The 16,368-nt window shown below is 39.7% G+C and overlaps 1 protein-coding gene across 10 annotated transcripts in view; it reads left to right on the forward strand.

The window, feature by feature from the left end:
• SH3D19 (SH3 domain containing 19) overlaps positions 1 to 16,368 on the forward strand; it is a 217,007-nt gene that overhangs the window by 172,797 nt on the left and 27,842 nt on the right. For all 10 annotated transcript variants that reach the window (XM_074396829.1, XM_010338609.2, XM_074396830.1 and 7 more), the window contains 3 exons: positions 2,762 to 2,874; positions 13,076 to 13,134; positions 14,487 to 14,751. In XM_074396829.1, coding sequence (XP_074252930.1) covers positions 2,762 to 2,874; positions 13,076 to 13,134; positions 14,487 to 14,751 — 437 coding nt within the window. The remainder of the gene's footprint in view (positions 1 to 2,761; positions 2,875 to 13,075; positions 13,135 to 14,486; positions 14,752 to 16,368) is intronic.

Genomic DNA, 16,368 nt, shown 5'->3' on the forward strand with positions numbered 1-16,368 from the left:
AAGGAAAGTTGAATTCTATACTGCTAAATGTGGGAGAACTGAAATGACAGAATGGTTCCTAGAGTTATTTCTATTTGTATCAAAAATCAATTCCTCAGAATTTTATTAATATAATTATTAACCAATTCTTTAACTCCTATATTCTGTGGAGGAAGAAGAATAAAACTTTGGTGTCTGAAAAATTTGGAATGGTCAAGGGAAAAAGGAACTAGCTTCATGGTGCAGATGTCCTTGAACTTATTTGAACCTGTCAGCTTCTTTCCCCTGGGGCCTGTTTCTTCTGATCAGGTTGTCCTTTTCCCAGAGGTCTGCATGGCTCCCTCCCTCACCAATCCTTCAGGTCTTTATTCAATGCCACTTTTTGTCAGAGACCTTCCCTGACTACATTATTGAAAATTGGAAATTTCTTACCTCCACATCCCACACACACTCACACCAGATACTCCCTATGTTCCTCCTTCCAGTAAGCTGTCTCCTTTCTACTTTCATATTACTGTCGTGTACTCTTAAATATTTGTCACAACAGTTTTATATTCTAAATGGTCAACTATTTCCTTGTAAGAATAAAGAAACCACAGCACAGAAAATATCTTCAAGATGGTGACTAAGTAGGATGTTTTTATTATGTATGTTTTAATTCCCAGAGCAGCCTTGCCTCTCACTAAGAATGTTGCCTTGCTCTAAATCATTGTTTTCCTAGTTGCTAGCCTGGATATTTTCCTCCCTTTGAGAATGTTTTCCTGTCTGAGGATAAAACAGGAACATGACAAATCATCTTCTTGTTACAGATTTTTCAAGTGAAATGGAAGTAGAGTGTACATTTCAAAAAAAAGAGAGAGAGACAGAATGCTCATCTGCTCATCTCCTTTTAATGCCTAAACCAAACAGTGTAAAGGATGGCTTAGCATCCTTCAGTATGTTACAGTCATCCACTTTCCAGTTGTTTTTGCACACTCATTTTAATTAGCTGTCACTAATCAAATCTGATCATCTTTGTTTCCTTCTTTTTAAAATAAGTGAGGGGTACATTATTTAAAATAAGTGAGGGTGTGGTTTGGATGTAAAGGTACTGTTTGTTTAATTACGTTCATTAATAAGAAGCTAATGAATTAAAAAACACATTGAATTCTTTTTGGATAAGGGAGTGTTGGATACACCACCCATTAAGAAGCAGCATGGTGGCCAGGTGAGGTGGCTCATGCCTGTAATTCCAGCACTTTGGGAGGCCAAGGTGGGCGGATCACAAGATCAGGAGTTCAAGACCAGCCTGACCAACAAGGTGAAACCCTGTCTCTACTAAAAATACAAAAAATTAACTGGGCATGGTAGAGCATGCCTGTAATCCCAGCTACTCAGGAGGCTGAGGCAGGAGAATTGCTTGAACCTGGAAGGTGGAGGTTGCAGTGAGCTGAGATCATGCCACTGTACTCCAACCTGGGCAATCTTGGTATGTGCCAAGATCTCTGTCTCAAAATAAATACATAAATTTATTAAATTAAATTAATTAATTAGATTTTAATTGATTTTTAAATTAATTTAGCAGATTCTGTCTCAAAAATAAATTAATTAAATTGAATAAAAAGAAGCAGCATGGCTTATCAAAATGAACATGGGCTTTTAGGTTCAAAACAATGAATCTGACAATTACTAGCAGTAAAATCTTGGGTAGCATATTTATTTTCTTAGCTTCAGTTTCTTCATATGTAAAACAGGTGGGATATCGTCTAGTGCAGTCCTGTGCAATAGAACTTTCTGTAAAGATAGAAATGTTTTGAAACTGTTCTGGTAGCCACTAGTCACAAGTGGCTATTTAATATATTGAAATGTGGCTAGTGCAACTGAGGAACTAAAATTTTAATTTAATTTAAATTAATTAAGATTTAAGTCTAAATATCAGATGTAGCTACCAGCTAGTAGACTGGGCAAATCTAACACATAGATCTTGGTTGGAGATATGTATGTAAATATAGAGCCTAACTTAATGCCTGGCACATAAAAGGTTGTCAACAATGCTGGTTGCTGTTATAATTATTTGATATTATTTTCACTCTCTATAAAACATATAGTAAAATTAACTGATGTGGACTAACACATGAATTTTCTGAGGTTTTCTGGGAGTTCTTCCTTATTTGCCTAACTATGTGTGTGTATCTTATATGATAGCCAGTTTTCTAATTAAGCAGCAAAGGCTGGGTGCAGTGGCTCACACCTGTAATCCCAACAGTTTGGGAGGCTGAGACAGGTGAGTCACAAAGTCAGGAGTTTGAGACCAGCCTCACCAACATTGTGAAATCCCACTCTCCTAAGAATACAAAAATTAGCTGGGTGTAGTGGCGCATGCCTGTAATGCCAGCTACTCAGGAGGCTGAGGCAGGAGAATCGCTTGAACTTGGGAGACGGAGCTTGTAGTGAGCCAAGATCACGTGATTGCACTGTCGCAATTGCACAGATCTCGCTCTGTCTGGGTGACAGAGCGAGACCCGGCCTCGAATAAAAAATTTATATATGTATATATGTATATACACACACACGCATACACACACACACACACACACACACACACACACACAGAGTAAAATGAACTAATGTTGACCAACACATGAATTTTCTGAGGTTTGCTGGGAGCTCTTTCTCATTTGCTTAACTATTTGTGTGTATCTTTTATGATAGTCATTTTTTAAATAAACTAAGCAGAAATTATTTTATTCTTTGGAATCCCAAAGACTAGAAATTATTGATGAATTACTCCAATTTTTTCCAGGTTTACATGAGGATCCACAAGGCCCACCTCCTCTCCCTGCTGAAAAACCTATCGGAAACACTTTCAGTACAGTATCTGGAAAACTCGGTACTGTTGACAGAACTAGAAACTTGGTAAGTGGTCATTATAGATTGTATTAGGTTGAAGAGGTAGCTATGCATTGATTATGAATAGTCAGCTGATACCTAAATTATTTTACTACTGGTCATATTAAAAACAAAAACCCGGCCGGGCGCGGTGGCTCAAGCCTGTAATCCCAGCACTTTGGGAGGCCGAGGCGGGTGGATCACGAGGTCGAGAGATCGAGACCATCCTGGTCAACATGGTGAAACCCCATCTCTACTAAAAGTGCAAAAAATTAGCTGGGCATGGTGGCACGTGCCTGTAATCCCAGCGACTCAGGAGGCTGAGGCAGGAGAATTGCCTGAGCCCAGGAGGCGGAGGTTGCGGTGAGCCGAGATCGCGCCATTGCACTCCAGCCTGGATAACAAGGGCGAAACTCCGTCTCAAAAAAAAAAAAAAAAAAAAAAAAACAAAAACCCTTTATTAGAGACCAGAGTCTAAGCCCCATGTACTTATATAATGTAGTCTTCAATATGTTAAAAGTCCCTATAGAGAGATTAGGCCAATTCATTGTACTTCATTATAAAATAATTTGTATACCAACTTAATGACATTGTCTTTTAAATGGAAATAATAATTAGAAGGTTATTAAAATCTCTAAAAACCTTTAATATTTATGGAAATAACTTTAGTCAAGTTGTCGGTTTTTATTTAAAATACCCAATTAGTGACCAAAATTTAAGATAATTACTATAAGAATTTTTCAATCTGAAATTTAAGAAAAATGTATTTTTTTAATGAAAAAAATAGTGTTTTACTGTGCACTTGTTAAGATGGTGGTCAAAGAGACTTTTTGTATATATATATGTGTGTGAGGATATATGTGTGAGTGTATATATATATATATTTTTTTTTTCATTTCAACCTCAATATCCTCATACTTTTTTTTTTTTTGGTCTTCCAACTTTTGTGATGTATTGGGAAAACAGACATACAACAAGTAATTAAAGAAGTGGTTTAAGAAAAAGAATAAAAGTCACTGGGTTAGGTGGCTCATGCCTGTAACCCCAGCACTTTGGGAGGCCAAGGTGGGTGGATCACCTGAGGTCAGGAGTTTGAGACCAGCCTGGTGAAACCTCATCTCTACTAAAAATGCAAAAATTAGCCTGGTGCGGTGGTGGGTGCCTGTAATCCAAGCTACTCGGGAGGCTGAGGCAGGAGAATCGCTTGAACCCAGGAGCTGGAGGTTGCAGTGAGCCGAGATCGTGCCACTGTGCTGTAGCCTGGACAACAGAGTGAGACGTCATCTCAAAAAAAGAAAAAAAGAATAAAATCTTTCAGAGGACTTTATGGGAAGCCCAAGAGATAGCTTCTGATTCTTTTCTCTTTTTTAAATTGACAAATAATTGTACATATTCTTGGGGTACATAGTGATGTTTCAGTACATATACTATATAGGGATCAGATCAGGCTAATTAGCGTATCTGTCATCTTAAACTTATTTTTCACTTCTTCTGTTTGGAATGTTCAATATCTTCCTTCCAGCTGTTTGAAACTATATATTACTGTTAACTATAATCATCCTATAGTGGTATAGAACACTATAATTTATTCCTCCTATCTAGGTGTAATTTTGTATTCTTTATCAAATCTCCCTATCTCTCCCTTCTCCCTAACCTTTCCGGCCTCTAGTATTCTCTGTTCTATTTTTAATTTCTATGAAATCAACTTATTTTTAGCTTCCATATATGAATGAGAACATGCAGCGTTTAACTTTCTGTTCCTGGCTTATTTCACTTAACATAATATCCTCCAGTTGCATTTATGTTGCCACAAATGACAGGATACCATTCTTTTTCTGGCTAGATAGTATTCCATGTTGCATACATACCACATTTTCTTTATCCATTTATCTGTTGTTGGCCACCTAGGTTGATTCCATATTTTGGCTGTTGTGAGTAATGCTGTAGTAAGCATGGATGTGCAGATTTCTCTTCAGTGTGATTTCCTTTCCTTTGAATAAATTCCCAGTAGTGGGATTGCTGGATGATATGGTAGTTCTATTTGTAGTTTTTTGAGGAACTCCCATCCTGTTCTCTACAATGGTTGTACTAGGTTACGTTCTCACTAACAGTGTACAAGAGTTCTCCTTTTCCTGCATCCTTGCCAGCATGTGTTATTTTTTTATCTTTTAAATAATAGCCATCCCAACTGGGGTGAGATGATACCTCACTGCCATTTTGGTGTGAATTTCCCTGATGATTAGTGTATTTTAATGTATTTCTTTGGCCATTTGCATGTCTTCTTTTGAGAAATAGCCAGATCATTTGCCTATTTTTTGTTTTCTTTTTTGAGATAGGATCTTACTCTGTCTCTTGTGCTGGAGTGCAGTGGTATGATCACAGTTCACTGCAGCCTTGACCTCCTGGGCTCAGGTGATTCTCTCACCTCAGCCTTCTGAGTAGCTGGAACTATAGGCACATGCCACCACACCCAGCTAATTATTTGTATTTTTTGTAGAGACAGGGTTTCACCACATTGGTCAGGCTGTTCTTGAACTCCTGGATTCAAGCAATCCTCCAACCTTCACCTCCCAAAGTTTATTTGCCCATTTAAAAATCAGAGTGTTTAGGGGGTTTGCTGTTAATGAGGTTTTTAGTTTCTTTTGTATTTGGGATACTAATCCCCTGTCGCATGAGTAGTTTGCAAATACTTCCTGCCGTTCTGTATGTTGTCTTTTCACTCTGTCGATTGTTTCCTTTACTGTCCAAAAGATTTTTGGTTAATATAAGCTAATTTGTTTATTTTTGTTTTTGTTGCCTGTGTTTTTGAGGTCCTATTCATAAAATCGTTTCCAACACCAATGTCCTGAAGTGTTTTTCCTGCCTTCTTCTAGTAGTTTTATTGTTTCAGGTCTTAGATTGAGGTCTTCAAGTTGTGTCTTATATAGAGTGAGCGGGAGGGTTTTGTTTCATTCATCTTCATATGGATATCTAGTTTTCCCCAGCACCATTTATTGAAGAGACTGTGCTTTCCCCAATGAGTGTTCTTGGCACTTTTGTCAAAAATCCATTGGCTGTAGATATGTGGATTAATTTTTGGATTCTCTATTCTGTTCTGTTGGCCTATGTGTCTGTTATTATGCCGGTATCATGCTGTTTTTGCTACTACATCTTCATGTAGTGTATTTTAAAGTTGTTAACGTAATACCTCCACCTTTGTTCTTTTTGCTCAGGATTGTTTTGACTATTCAGGGTATTTTGTAGTTCCATACAAGATTTAGGATTTTTTTTCTATGTTTGTGAAGAATGCCATTTGTATTTTGATAGGGATTACATTGAATCTGTAGATTTCTTTGGGTAATATTCTCATTTAAATAATATTAATTCTTCCAATCCATGAGCATGGGATGTCTGTTGTATTCTTTGTATCTTCTTCCATTTTTTCATCAGTGTTTTGTAATTTTCCCTGTAGAGGTCTTTAACTCCCTTAGTTAAATCTGTTACAAGATACTTCTTTTTGTAGCTAATGTTAATGAGATTGACTTCTCCATTTCTTTTTTTAGCTAGTTCTTTGTTCATATATAAAAATGCTACTGATTTTTAATATTAATTTTGTGTCCTGTAACTTTTCTGAATTCATTTATCAATTCTAAGAGGGTCTTTTTTTTTTTTTTTTGGTAGAGTCTTTAGGTTTTTCTAGATATGAGATCACACTTTATTTTTATTTTTATTTTTTATTTTTGAGGTGGAGTCCCACTCTGTCACCCAGGCTGGAGTGCAGTGGTGCGATCTCGGCTTACTGCAACCTCTGCCTCCCAGGTTCAAGCAATTCTCCTGCCTCAGCCTCAGCCTCCCGAGTAGCTGGGACTACAGGTGCACACCACCATGTCCGGCTAATTTTTTTTTTTTTTTTTTGGATTTTTAGTAGAGACGGTGTTTCACTGTATAGGCCAGGCTGGTCTTGAACTGCTGACCACAAGTGAGCCCACCTCAGCCTCCCAGAGAGTTGATTACAGATGTGAGCCACCATGCCCAGCCCACACTCATTTTTTTTTAATTTTTTTTTTAATTTCCATATGGCATGTGATATTTAAGGCTTGTTTTTTTTTTTCTTTTTTTCTTTCTTTCTTTCTTTTTTTTTCTTTTTTTTTTTTTCAAAAAGATGGGGTTTCACCATGATGGCTAGGCTGGTCTTGAACTCCTGACCTCTGGTGATCTACCCAACTTGGCCTCCCAAAGTGCTAGGATTACAGGTGTGAGCTACTGTGCCCAGCCAAGGCTTGTTTGAAGAGAAATTAACTTTTAAAGTCTTTGAACTGAATTTTCAGTTGAAATTTCATAATGGTTTTACATTGTGCATTAACTATGCTTATTATACTGGGAAACCCACCTAATCATCTGGTGAGGAAAAATTTCTTTGAAGGAGACATTAAATTAGCCAATATCAAGTTAGTGATATTTTCCTGAAGAATGAATTAAAATTTAGTGATCACTTGTGATTTTCAAAATAGCTGGTAATAAACTTTTATTAAATTTGGGCCAAGAAAGCCCAAAAGAGGATAGTAGGGTTCCTACCATACTAATGTTAAATAGGAAATCCCAAGTTCCTATGGAGGAAAAGTTGCTTGAGAAGGTTACTGGTTTCTACTCTGAAATGGTTATAAAAAGAAGTGAGAGGGTGATAAGTAAGGAAAACATCTTTCATTAATGTCCATCATAACATAACATCCATCATACATAATGGATTTTGTAAACTATAAAGATCTGTTGAAATAGTATTTGGGCACCGTGGTTCCCACCTGTAATCCCAGCACTTTGGGGGAGGCTGATGTGGGTAGTTCACTTGCATCAGGAGTTCCAGAGCAAGGCTCTGTCTCAAAAAAAAGAAAAGAGGCCAGGTGTGGTAGCTCACACCTATAATCCCAGCACTTTGGGAGACCAAGGCAGGTGGATCACCTGAGGTCAAGAGTTCATGGCCAACATGTTGAAACCCCCTCTCTACTAAAAATACAAAAATTAGCCAGACATGGTGGCGTGCATCTATAATCGCAGCTACTTGGGAAGCTGAGGCAGGAGAATTGCATGAACCCAGGAGGAGGAGGTTGCAGTGAGCGAAGATCGCACTACTGCACTCCAACCTGGGCAACAGAGCAAGACTCTGTCTCAAAAAAAAGAAAAGAAAAGAAATAGTATTATTATGTTATTATTATGTTTAGTCCTAAGCAGTCCACAAGCAACTTCTACATTTTAGAAAAAACAAAAAAAGGAAGTTAGAATAAACTAAACCATCTGGAAAGATAGTGTAGTCATAGTGTTTGAAGCTCACTTGGCAACTTGAGGAAAATCCTGTCCTGCATTGTTTACAAAGGGAGTCAGAACATTCAGTACTATACCATAATAAATGCATACCATAATAAACACACTGTGTCTGAAGGAAGAAGAGTTGAAGAAGCAGACTACAAGTTAAATGATTTGCTTCAAAGTCGCACACATAGATTTCTGGGTCCTGAAAGTCAATCTGTGCCTAAGAAAATACCTTTGTTTGAGAACTACAATTACTGAATGAGTTTTGGAACAGAGGCCATAAAGACTTAAAGGTACGGGCCAGGCGCGGTGGCTCACGCCTATATTCCCAGCACTTTGGGGGGCTGAAACAGGGCGATCACCTGAGGTCAGGAGTTCGAGACCAGCCTAACTAACATGGTGAAACGCCATCTCTACTAAAAATATAAAATTAGCCAGGCGTATTGGTGTGTGCCTGTAATCCCAACTACTTGGGAGACTGAGGCAGGAGAATTGCTTGAAGCCAGAAGGCAGAGGTTGCAGTGAGCTGAGATCATGTCATCGCACTCCATCCTGGGTAACAAGAGTGAAACTCTGTCTCAAAAAAAAAAAAAAATACTTTAAAATATGGATGAGGGCACCAGTATAATGACCCATGAGGATAGGCATGGTCTTTGCCAAAGATGTCTCCTGACTGAGACATATGACAAAAACTCTTTACTTGTTTTTTCTGCCTTCAGTGCCAGGAGAAAAACCAAGTAAAGAGGGACTTTCCATCTCAGAGTAAGATGGTGCATTTGTTGCTTTCTTTGCTTAAATGATGAGGGACTCCAGGGTAAACAACATCGGGAGCTTCAGGAGCCATTCTCTCAGCAGGAGCAGACACCTCTATGCACCCTGTTGCCTACCATAGGAACACAAGGCTCTCACAGCATCCCCCAAGGAAGCTGCCAACCAGTGTAGGAGAGTCAGGAGATGCTGCTTAGTGTATGTGAGGAATCAAAGGTACAGCACAGAAGCTGACTTATGAGAAGAAACACTGTGTGTGCAAGAAGGAGACAGGCTAATATGAATTCAGGACATAAGAAGTGGTGCTGGTCCAGGCATGCTGGCTCTCGCCTATAATCCCAGCACTTTGGGAGACTGAAGTGGATGGATTACTTGAGGCCGAGAGTTCGAGACCAGCTGACCAACATGGTGAAACCTGTCTTTACAAAAAAGAAGCCAGATGTGATGGTGCTGAGGCAGGAGAACTGCTTGAATAAGCCAGCTACTCTGGAGGCTGAGGCAGGAGAACTGCTTGAACCCAGAGGTGGAGCTTAGATCGTGCCACTATACTCCAGCCTGGGGAACAAAGCAAGACTCTGCCTCAAAAAAAAAAAAGGTGCTAATACTTGATTCTTGGAGGAAAAAGATAAGAAACATGTGAAGGCCACTCAGTAATTCCAGCAGACAAGAGTGTGGTCTTGGGAGAAATATCTGTTTTTGTTGTTGTTGTTGTTTGTTTGTTTGTTTGTTTGTTTGTTTTTTGAGACAGAGTTTTGCTCTTGTTGCCCAGGCTGGAGTGCAATGGCATGATTTCAGCCCACCACAACCTCTACCTCCCAGGTTCAAGCGATTCTCCTGCCTCAGCCTCCAGAGTAGCTGGGATTACAGGCATGAACCCACCACACCCAGTTAATTTTGTATTTTTTAGTAGAGACAGGGTTTCACCATGTTGTCAGCCTGGACTTCACCTGAGGTCAGGTTGGTCTTGAACTCCTGAACTCAGGTGATCCACCCACCTTGGCCTCCCAAAGTGCTGGAATTACAGACATGAGCCACTGTGCCCAGGGAAATACCTATTTTTTAAAAAAATATAGCAAAAGGCTGGGCACAGTGGCTCACGCTTATAATCCCAGCACTTTGGGAGGCCGAGTCAAGTGGATCAGTTGAGATCAGGAGTTCCAGAACAGCCTGGCCAACATTGTGAAACCCCATCTCTACTAAAAATACAAAAATTAGCTAGGCATGGTTGCACATGCCTGTAGTCCCAGTTACTCTGAAGGCTGAGGTGAGAGAGTCACTTGAACTTAGGAGGCAGAGGTTACAGTGAGCAGAGATCACACCAGTGCATTCCAGCCTGGGCAACAGAGTGAGACTCCATCTCAGGAAAAAAAAAAAAAAGAAGAAGAGAGAGAGAGAGAAGAATAGAGAAGAGAGGAGAGAGAGAGAAAGAAAAGAAAAGAAATAAACAGCAAAAAACTGGGGAATTATTTTTAAATTGGAATATTATTTCAGTGCAGACAAACAAAAAGATGGAATCTGCAGAGGCAGTACAAGCAGAAAAACAACTTCACCAGAAACTAAAATGCTTGTCCAAACACATTAAAAGCCAGAGTTAAGGGCTGGGTACAGTGGCTCACGCCTGTAATACCAGCACTTTGGGAGGCTGAGGTAGGCAGATCACAAAGTCAGGAGTTTGAGACCAGCCTGGCCAACATGGCGAAATCCCATCTCTACTAAAAATACAAAAATTAACTGGGTGGGGTGGCACATGCCTGTAATCCCAGCTCAGGAGGCTGAGGCAGGAGAATCGCTTGAACCCAGGAGGCAGAGGTTGCAGTGAGCTGAGATCACACCACTGCACTCCAGTGTGGTTGAAAAAGGCGAGAGTTCAGGGATATCAGAGCTAGAGGAAAACTACCAAAAAGCAAATGCAGAGAACCTACAGGTTATGTGTGGAATATCAAGAGAAGGAAATACCTAATCACTTATCTTCCAAAGACTTAGCAGAACCTGGGCATGAACCCAGATTTGAACAAACACTAAGACAATGGCTCCTGCAGGAACTGCCTCCTTCTCTCAATATTTGGAGTATGTCAGATACAGCAGTGCTAGCATCCCTAAAGAATTTGAGTGTACCATTATTTTAGGATGTGCCTAACATCCCTAAAGAATTTGAATGTACTATTTTTTTCTGATGTAAAATTTTCTCACTGTTGCAGATTAAGAAATTAAAAAGATGTTTAAGATTTCCCATAAAAATACCATCACCCAGGAAAAACTATAGCCAATATCTGGTACAAAATTAGGATCATAATTAACTGGGTGGGGTGGTGCATGCCTGTAATGCATGCTATGCATTTATTATAGTACATCATCTCTGTCTTTCCATTTCAAATTTATACATCTCTTTAAAAATTTTTTCCTATCAGTGTATCTAATAATTACAGTTTTTGAGGAAAACAATTAAAGTTTCTTCCTATCTGCTAGAGTTTGTTTTAATTTTAAAGGTAGCCAAAGAAATAAATGCTTTTTTCAAGCATCGTGGCGATATTTGTCAGGAAAAAATATAGGCAGCAGTGTATTTATAAGGCATGGATTATATTCTGGAATATTTCAGGGTTTATGAGCTGGTTACTTGCCTTACTACATTAACTGAACTCATTAGTCAAACCAAGTTTTAAGGGCAAGCTTAATTTGTTTTTTAAAATGGAATTTTATAACATTGAAACTTGTTTAAATCACAGTTACTGGCAATTAATCATTTGCTATTTAAGGAAAAAGTTATAAATATTCAGTATAATTTAAAAATCATGAAAGTGAGTTTTCATTCATTTATAGGAAGGAGGAAAACAGTCTGAAGTAACCCAAAGATTCCCAAGCTTTAATTAAACCTCCTTTGGGAGGCCAAGGCGGGTGTTTGAGACCATCCTGGCCAACATGGTGAGACCCCGTCTCTACTAAAAGTAGAAAAATTAGCCAGGTATAGTGGTGCACACCTATAGTCTCAGCCACTCGGGAGGCTGAGGCAGGAGAATCACTTGAACCTGGGAGGCAGATGTTGCAGTAAGCTGAGATTGCATCACTGCATTCCAGCCTGGGGAACAGAGCAAGACTGCCTTAAAAAAAAAAAAAAAAAAATTCATGAGGGTTTTTTCCCCCTCCTGAAAAAAAGAAATTTTGGCTTTGAGATCCTTTTGACTTCCCACTCAACAGAAGATCTGAAAATATTCTCCATGTATTATCCTCATTTCCCAATCCTTGGGCTAAAACATCTTCAGAAAACCTGTTTAAATGTAACAGTTTTAATCCCTTCCCTACAGAAATCTTCCTGTTAATCTCCACACTTCCAATTTCTCATATCTACCATTAGGGTAAAACATTCCAACTGTACTTGTCTTTCATTTTTCACATATCCTCCTTTTCTCTTTTTTTTTTTTTTTCCAAAAAGACAGGGTTTCACCATGTTGGCCAGGATGGTCTTGATCTGACCTCATGATCCACCAGCCTTGGCCTCCCAAAGTGCTGGGATTCCAGGCATGAGCCACCGCACTGGGCCTATTCTCCTGCTCTTTTTCTCTTTTCTACAAAACTCTTTTTAGTCCATCCAGCCCCTTTTCTGGAGTGATAAAAGCACACTGCCTTCTTGGACCTTCCTTTCTCCTCACACACCTTCCTCTCAGACCATCCCGCAAACTTCTTTTACGTTCCCACCTTCTTCTAGTTCAAAACCCACTGCAAAGTGTTGAAACTAAACAGTAATAAGATCTGCTATTCAAAGAAAACCCAACTAATAACCACCCCTCTTACTATGTGTTTAAACTTAGGTGCAGTATGTTTCTTATGTGTGATCATGGAATGAATAAAGAACACATATTTTTTAATTCTCTTCAGGGCCTGCTTGAATTTTCCCTTAATATCTCATGAATCCACTGAGTGCATGACCATGCAGTGCAGTTGTTCAGGCTGTGGTCCACAACAGGAGACCACTTGGTTTCTTCCTGTCAGTGTTTTCACTTGTATTAGGACATGAATAATTCAGGCAGAAGTGAGTTAATATTGTTTAAGGCTGAAAACTCTTTTAAGTTCTATAACTCAACTACATTTCTACTTGTAGATTCAGCCAAAAGGTTGTTTAGAATTTCTCCTGACAAACTCTTGTTTCAGATTAACCTTAACTTGCATTCTCCGCTGCTTGCAGGAATCCAACCACACAAGTCAAACAGGAGGTTTTGTGCGAGGACCAAGGTTGCCACTGAGGTAAGTAAATGCGGGAAAAGTTAGAGAAGAATTAATGACTCAGAGACCCAACTCTCTTTTTTATCACCAAGATTCAGTTTCGTTGGCCTTGGATCTTTTTTTTAAGAGATAAAATAATCTCACCAATTCACCCAGACCCCTAGCCCACAGTCTGCTTCTAACAGTAGATTGTGGGAATCTCTGCTCCCTTTTTATTTTAACACAGTCCAACTCATAGAGCAATTTATTTCCTCAAATAAATGAACAAGACTCATTTCTGAACTTAAAACAGCTCCACTCCTAAAATATACATATACATGCACACAAACACCCTCCTGGTTAAGAGAGACAGGACTGGTTTTTAGCATTTCCAAATGAGACTGGCTTTGTGAGCTCAGAGGTAACTGCCTTCTGAGTTTCAGAGCTATTCAGACAAAGGGCTTTAATGCTATCAGAAGATATTATTACTATGTTGAAAATTATTTCTTTCTTTCTTTCTTTTTTTTTTTTTTTTTGAGATGGAGTCTCACTCTGTTGCCCAGGCTGGAGTGCAGTAGCATAATCTCGGCTCGCTGCAACCTCCGCCTCTGGGGTTCAAGCGATTCTCCTGCCTCAGCCTCCCAAGTAGCTGGGACTACAGGCATGTGCCACCATGCCCAGCCAATTTTTGTATTTTTAGTAGAGATGGGGTTTTACCATGTTGGCCAGGATGGTCTCTATCCCTTGACCTTGTAATTGCCTGCCTTGGCCTCCCAAAGTGCTGGGATTACAGGTGTGAGCCACTACACCCAGCCGAAAATTATTTCTATCATAGGGATTAAGGACAGGCTTTCAAAGTAATAGTTGTCCTATCCTTTCAGAACTAGCTTATATTAATCTAAATTAGAATTTTAATAGTAACGCAAATGACATGAATGTTAGGGAATTTTGATGTTCCTTTTCTGATTATATACAAGACCCCAGCACACATACATCATATCTTGTTATAAGCTTTTCATCTCAGACTTTGGTAGAAACTGCTCAGTTTCCTGAAATAGTCATGATGTGTTTAAGAAGAGCAAATGGGACCTTAGAGAGCTCATGATAGTAAATGCTTGTTTTTCTTGAACTAATTAATCTCTGGTGCAAGATAAGAGGAAGCTGGAACATCATGGCATTTCCTCCAATAGTACAATGTTTAATGCAGCAGTCATTTGCTCAAAAATAGCATACCCTGCATTTTTCAGTAAATTGTATTCCGGTAGCAGAAAAGCAGAAAGCTGTGTATGTATGTGTGTGTGTGTGTGTGTGTGTGTGTGTGTGTGTAAGACAGGACAGAACAGAATGTAATACTGATCAAAACATTGACTCACGGCTGCTACATTGACTTTCAGACCTGTGAATAGAAAAGCCATTCCAACTCAACAACCTCCAACCAAGGCGCCTCCTGAGAGACCACCTCCCCCAAAGCTTTCTGCAACCAGAATGTCTAATAAGAAACTGCCTTTTAATCGATCCTGTTCCGACATGGATCTTCAGAAAAAACAAAGTAACTTGGCAACTGGACTCTCAAAAGCCAAAAGTCAGGTTTTTAAAAATCAAGATCCGGTGCTACCCCCTCGCCCCAAACCAGGACACCCTCTCTACAGTAAATACATGGTAAATTCAGCTTTTAAAAATGTGTCAAGAGGTTTGCCCTAAAGTACATATATGATTCATTATTCCTTAGAAAAAGATTATGAAACAAATGTGGAATTGTGTTTTGATGCCAAGAGTGCTTTAGATGAGTAGGCCTTAATAAATTCCAGGTCTTAGCTGGTCACGGTGGCTCACGCCTATAATCCCAGCACTTTGGGAAACTGAGGCCTCAAGTTGAGGATCAGCTTGAGGCCAAAAGTTTGAGACCAGCTTGGCCAACATGATAAAATTGTGTCTCTACTAAAATTATGAAAAAGTAGCCAGGCATGGTGGCACAATCCTGTAATCCCAGCTACTCGGGAGGCTGAGGCATGAGAATTGTTTGAGCCTGAGAGGCAGAGATTGCAATGAGCCAAGATCACACCACTGTACTGCAGCCTGGGCAACAGAGCAAAACTCTGTTTCAAAACAAATGAACAAAACACCTAGGTCTTTAAAGCAGGGTTTCATTATTAGGAGAAATGTAGAGAAAGGGGAGAAAAAGCAGGGCAGGCCAGGCTTGTAACTTGCTGCCTGGCTGGACCAAAGAAATCCTGAAAAACCTGACCCAGTGGGTTATACTAATGGGAGTAACTCTTACAGATACTATAGTTTATATCTTTTGGTTTTGTTTTCTTTTCTTTAAGAGATGGGGTGTCACTCTACCACCCAGGCGGGAGTGCAGTGATGCAATCATAGTGTACTGTAGTTTTGACCTCCTGAGCTCTGAGATCCTCCTGCTTCAGCTTCCTGAGTAGCTGGGGCTATGGGAACATGTCTCCACTCCTGGCCTATAGTTTATATCTTGATATAGTCTATATCTAATAGTTCCTTTTCCCATTGAGTAAATTTTAAAATGAAGTAGAAAGTTCTTACTAAGATGGATGGGTTTTTTTTCCTCATTTTCCCTTTTTTGTAAGCTTAATAACTATCAGGGTCCATTTATTAGTTACCAGTTAGTAGTTTTTATCAATAGTTGAGATATTAATTTTGTTCTCTTTTAATGTTTTTCTTATCAAATGACCTAAACCTTTGTCTCCATTTCCCACAGTTAAAAAAAAGAGTTGCTGGCCGGGCATGGTGGCTCAAGCCTGTAATCCCAGCACTTTGGGAGGCTGAGGCGGGTGGATCGCCTGAGGTTGGGAATTCAAGACCAGCCTGACCAACATGGAGAAACCCTGTCTCTACTAAAAATACAAAAGTTAGCCAGATGTGGTAGTGCATGCCTGTAATCTCAGCTACTCGGGAGGCTAAAACAGGAGACTCGCTTGAACCTGGGAGGCGGAGGTTGCGGTGAGCCAAGATTGCACCATTGCCCTCCAGCCTGGGCGATGAGAGTGAAACTCTGTCTCAACAAAAAAAAAAAAAAAAAAAAGAGTTGCCAGGCGCAGTTACTTATACCTGTAATCCAAGCACTTTGGGAGGCCAAGGCAGGCAGATCACTTGAGGCCAGGAGTTTGAGACCAGCCCAGTCAACATGGTAAAACTCCCGCCTATACTAAAAATACAAAAATTAGCCAGGCGTATTAGCACACGCCTGTAATCCCAGCTACTTGGGAGGCTGAGGCAGGAGAATCACTTGAACCCAGGAGGCAGAGG

The sequence above is a fragment of the Saimiri boliviensis genome, chromosome 3, assembly GCF_048565385.1.
Source record: "Saimiri boliviensis isolate mSaiBol1 chromosome 3, mSaiBol1.pri, whole genome shotgun sequence".
Lineage (NCBI taxonomy): Eukaryota > Metazoa > Chordata > Mammalia > Primates > Cebidae > Saimiri > Saimiri boliviensis.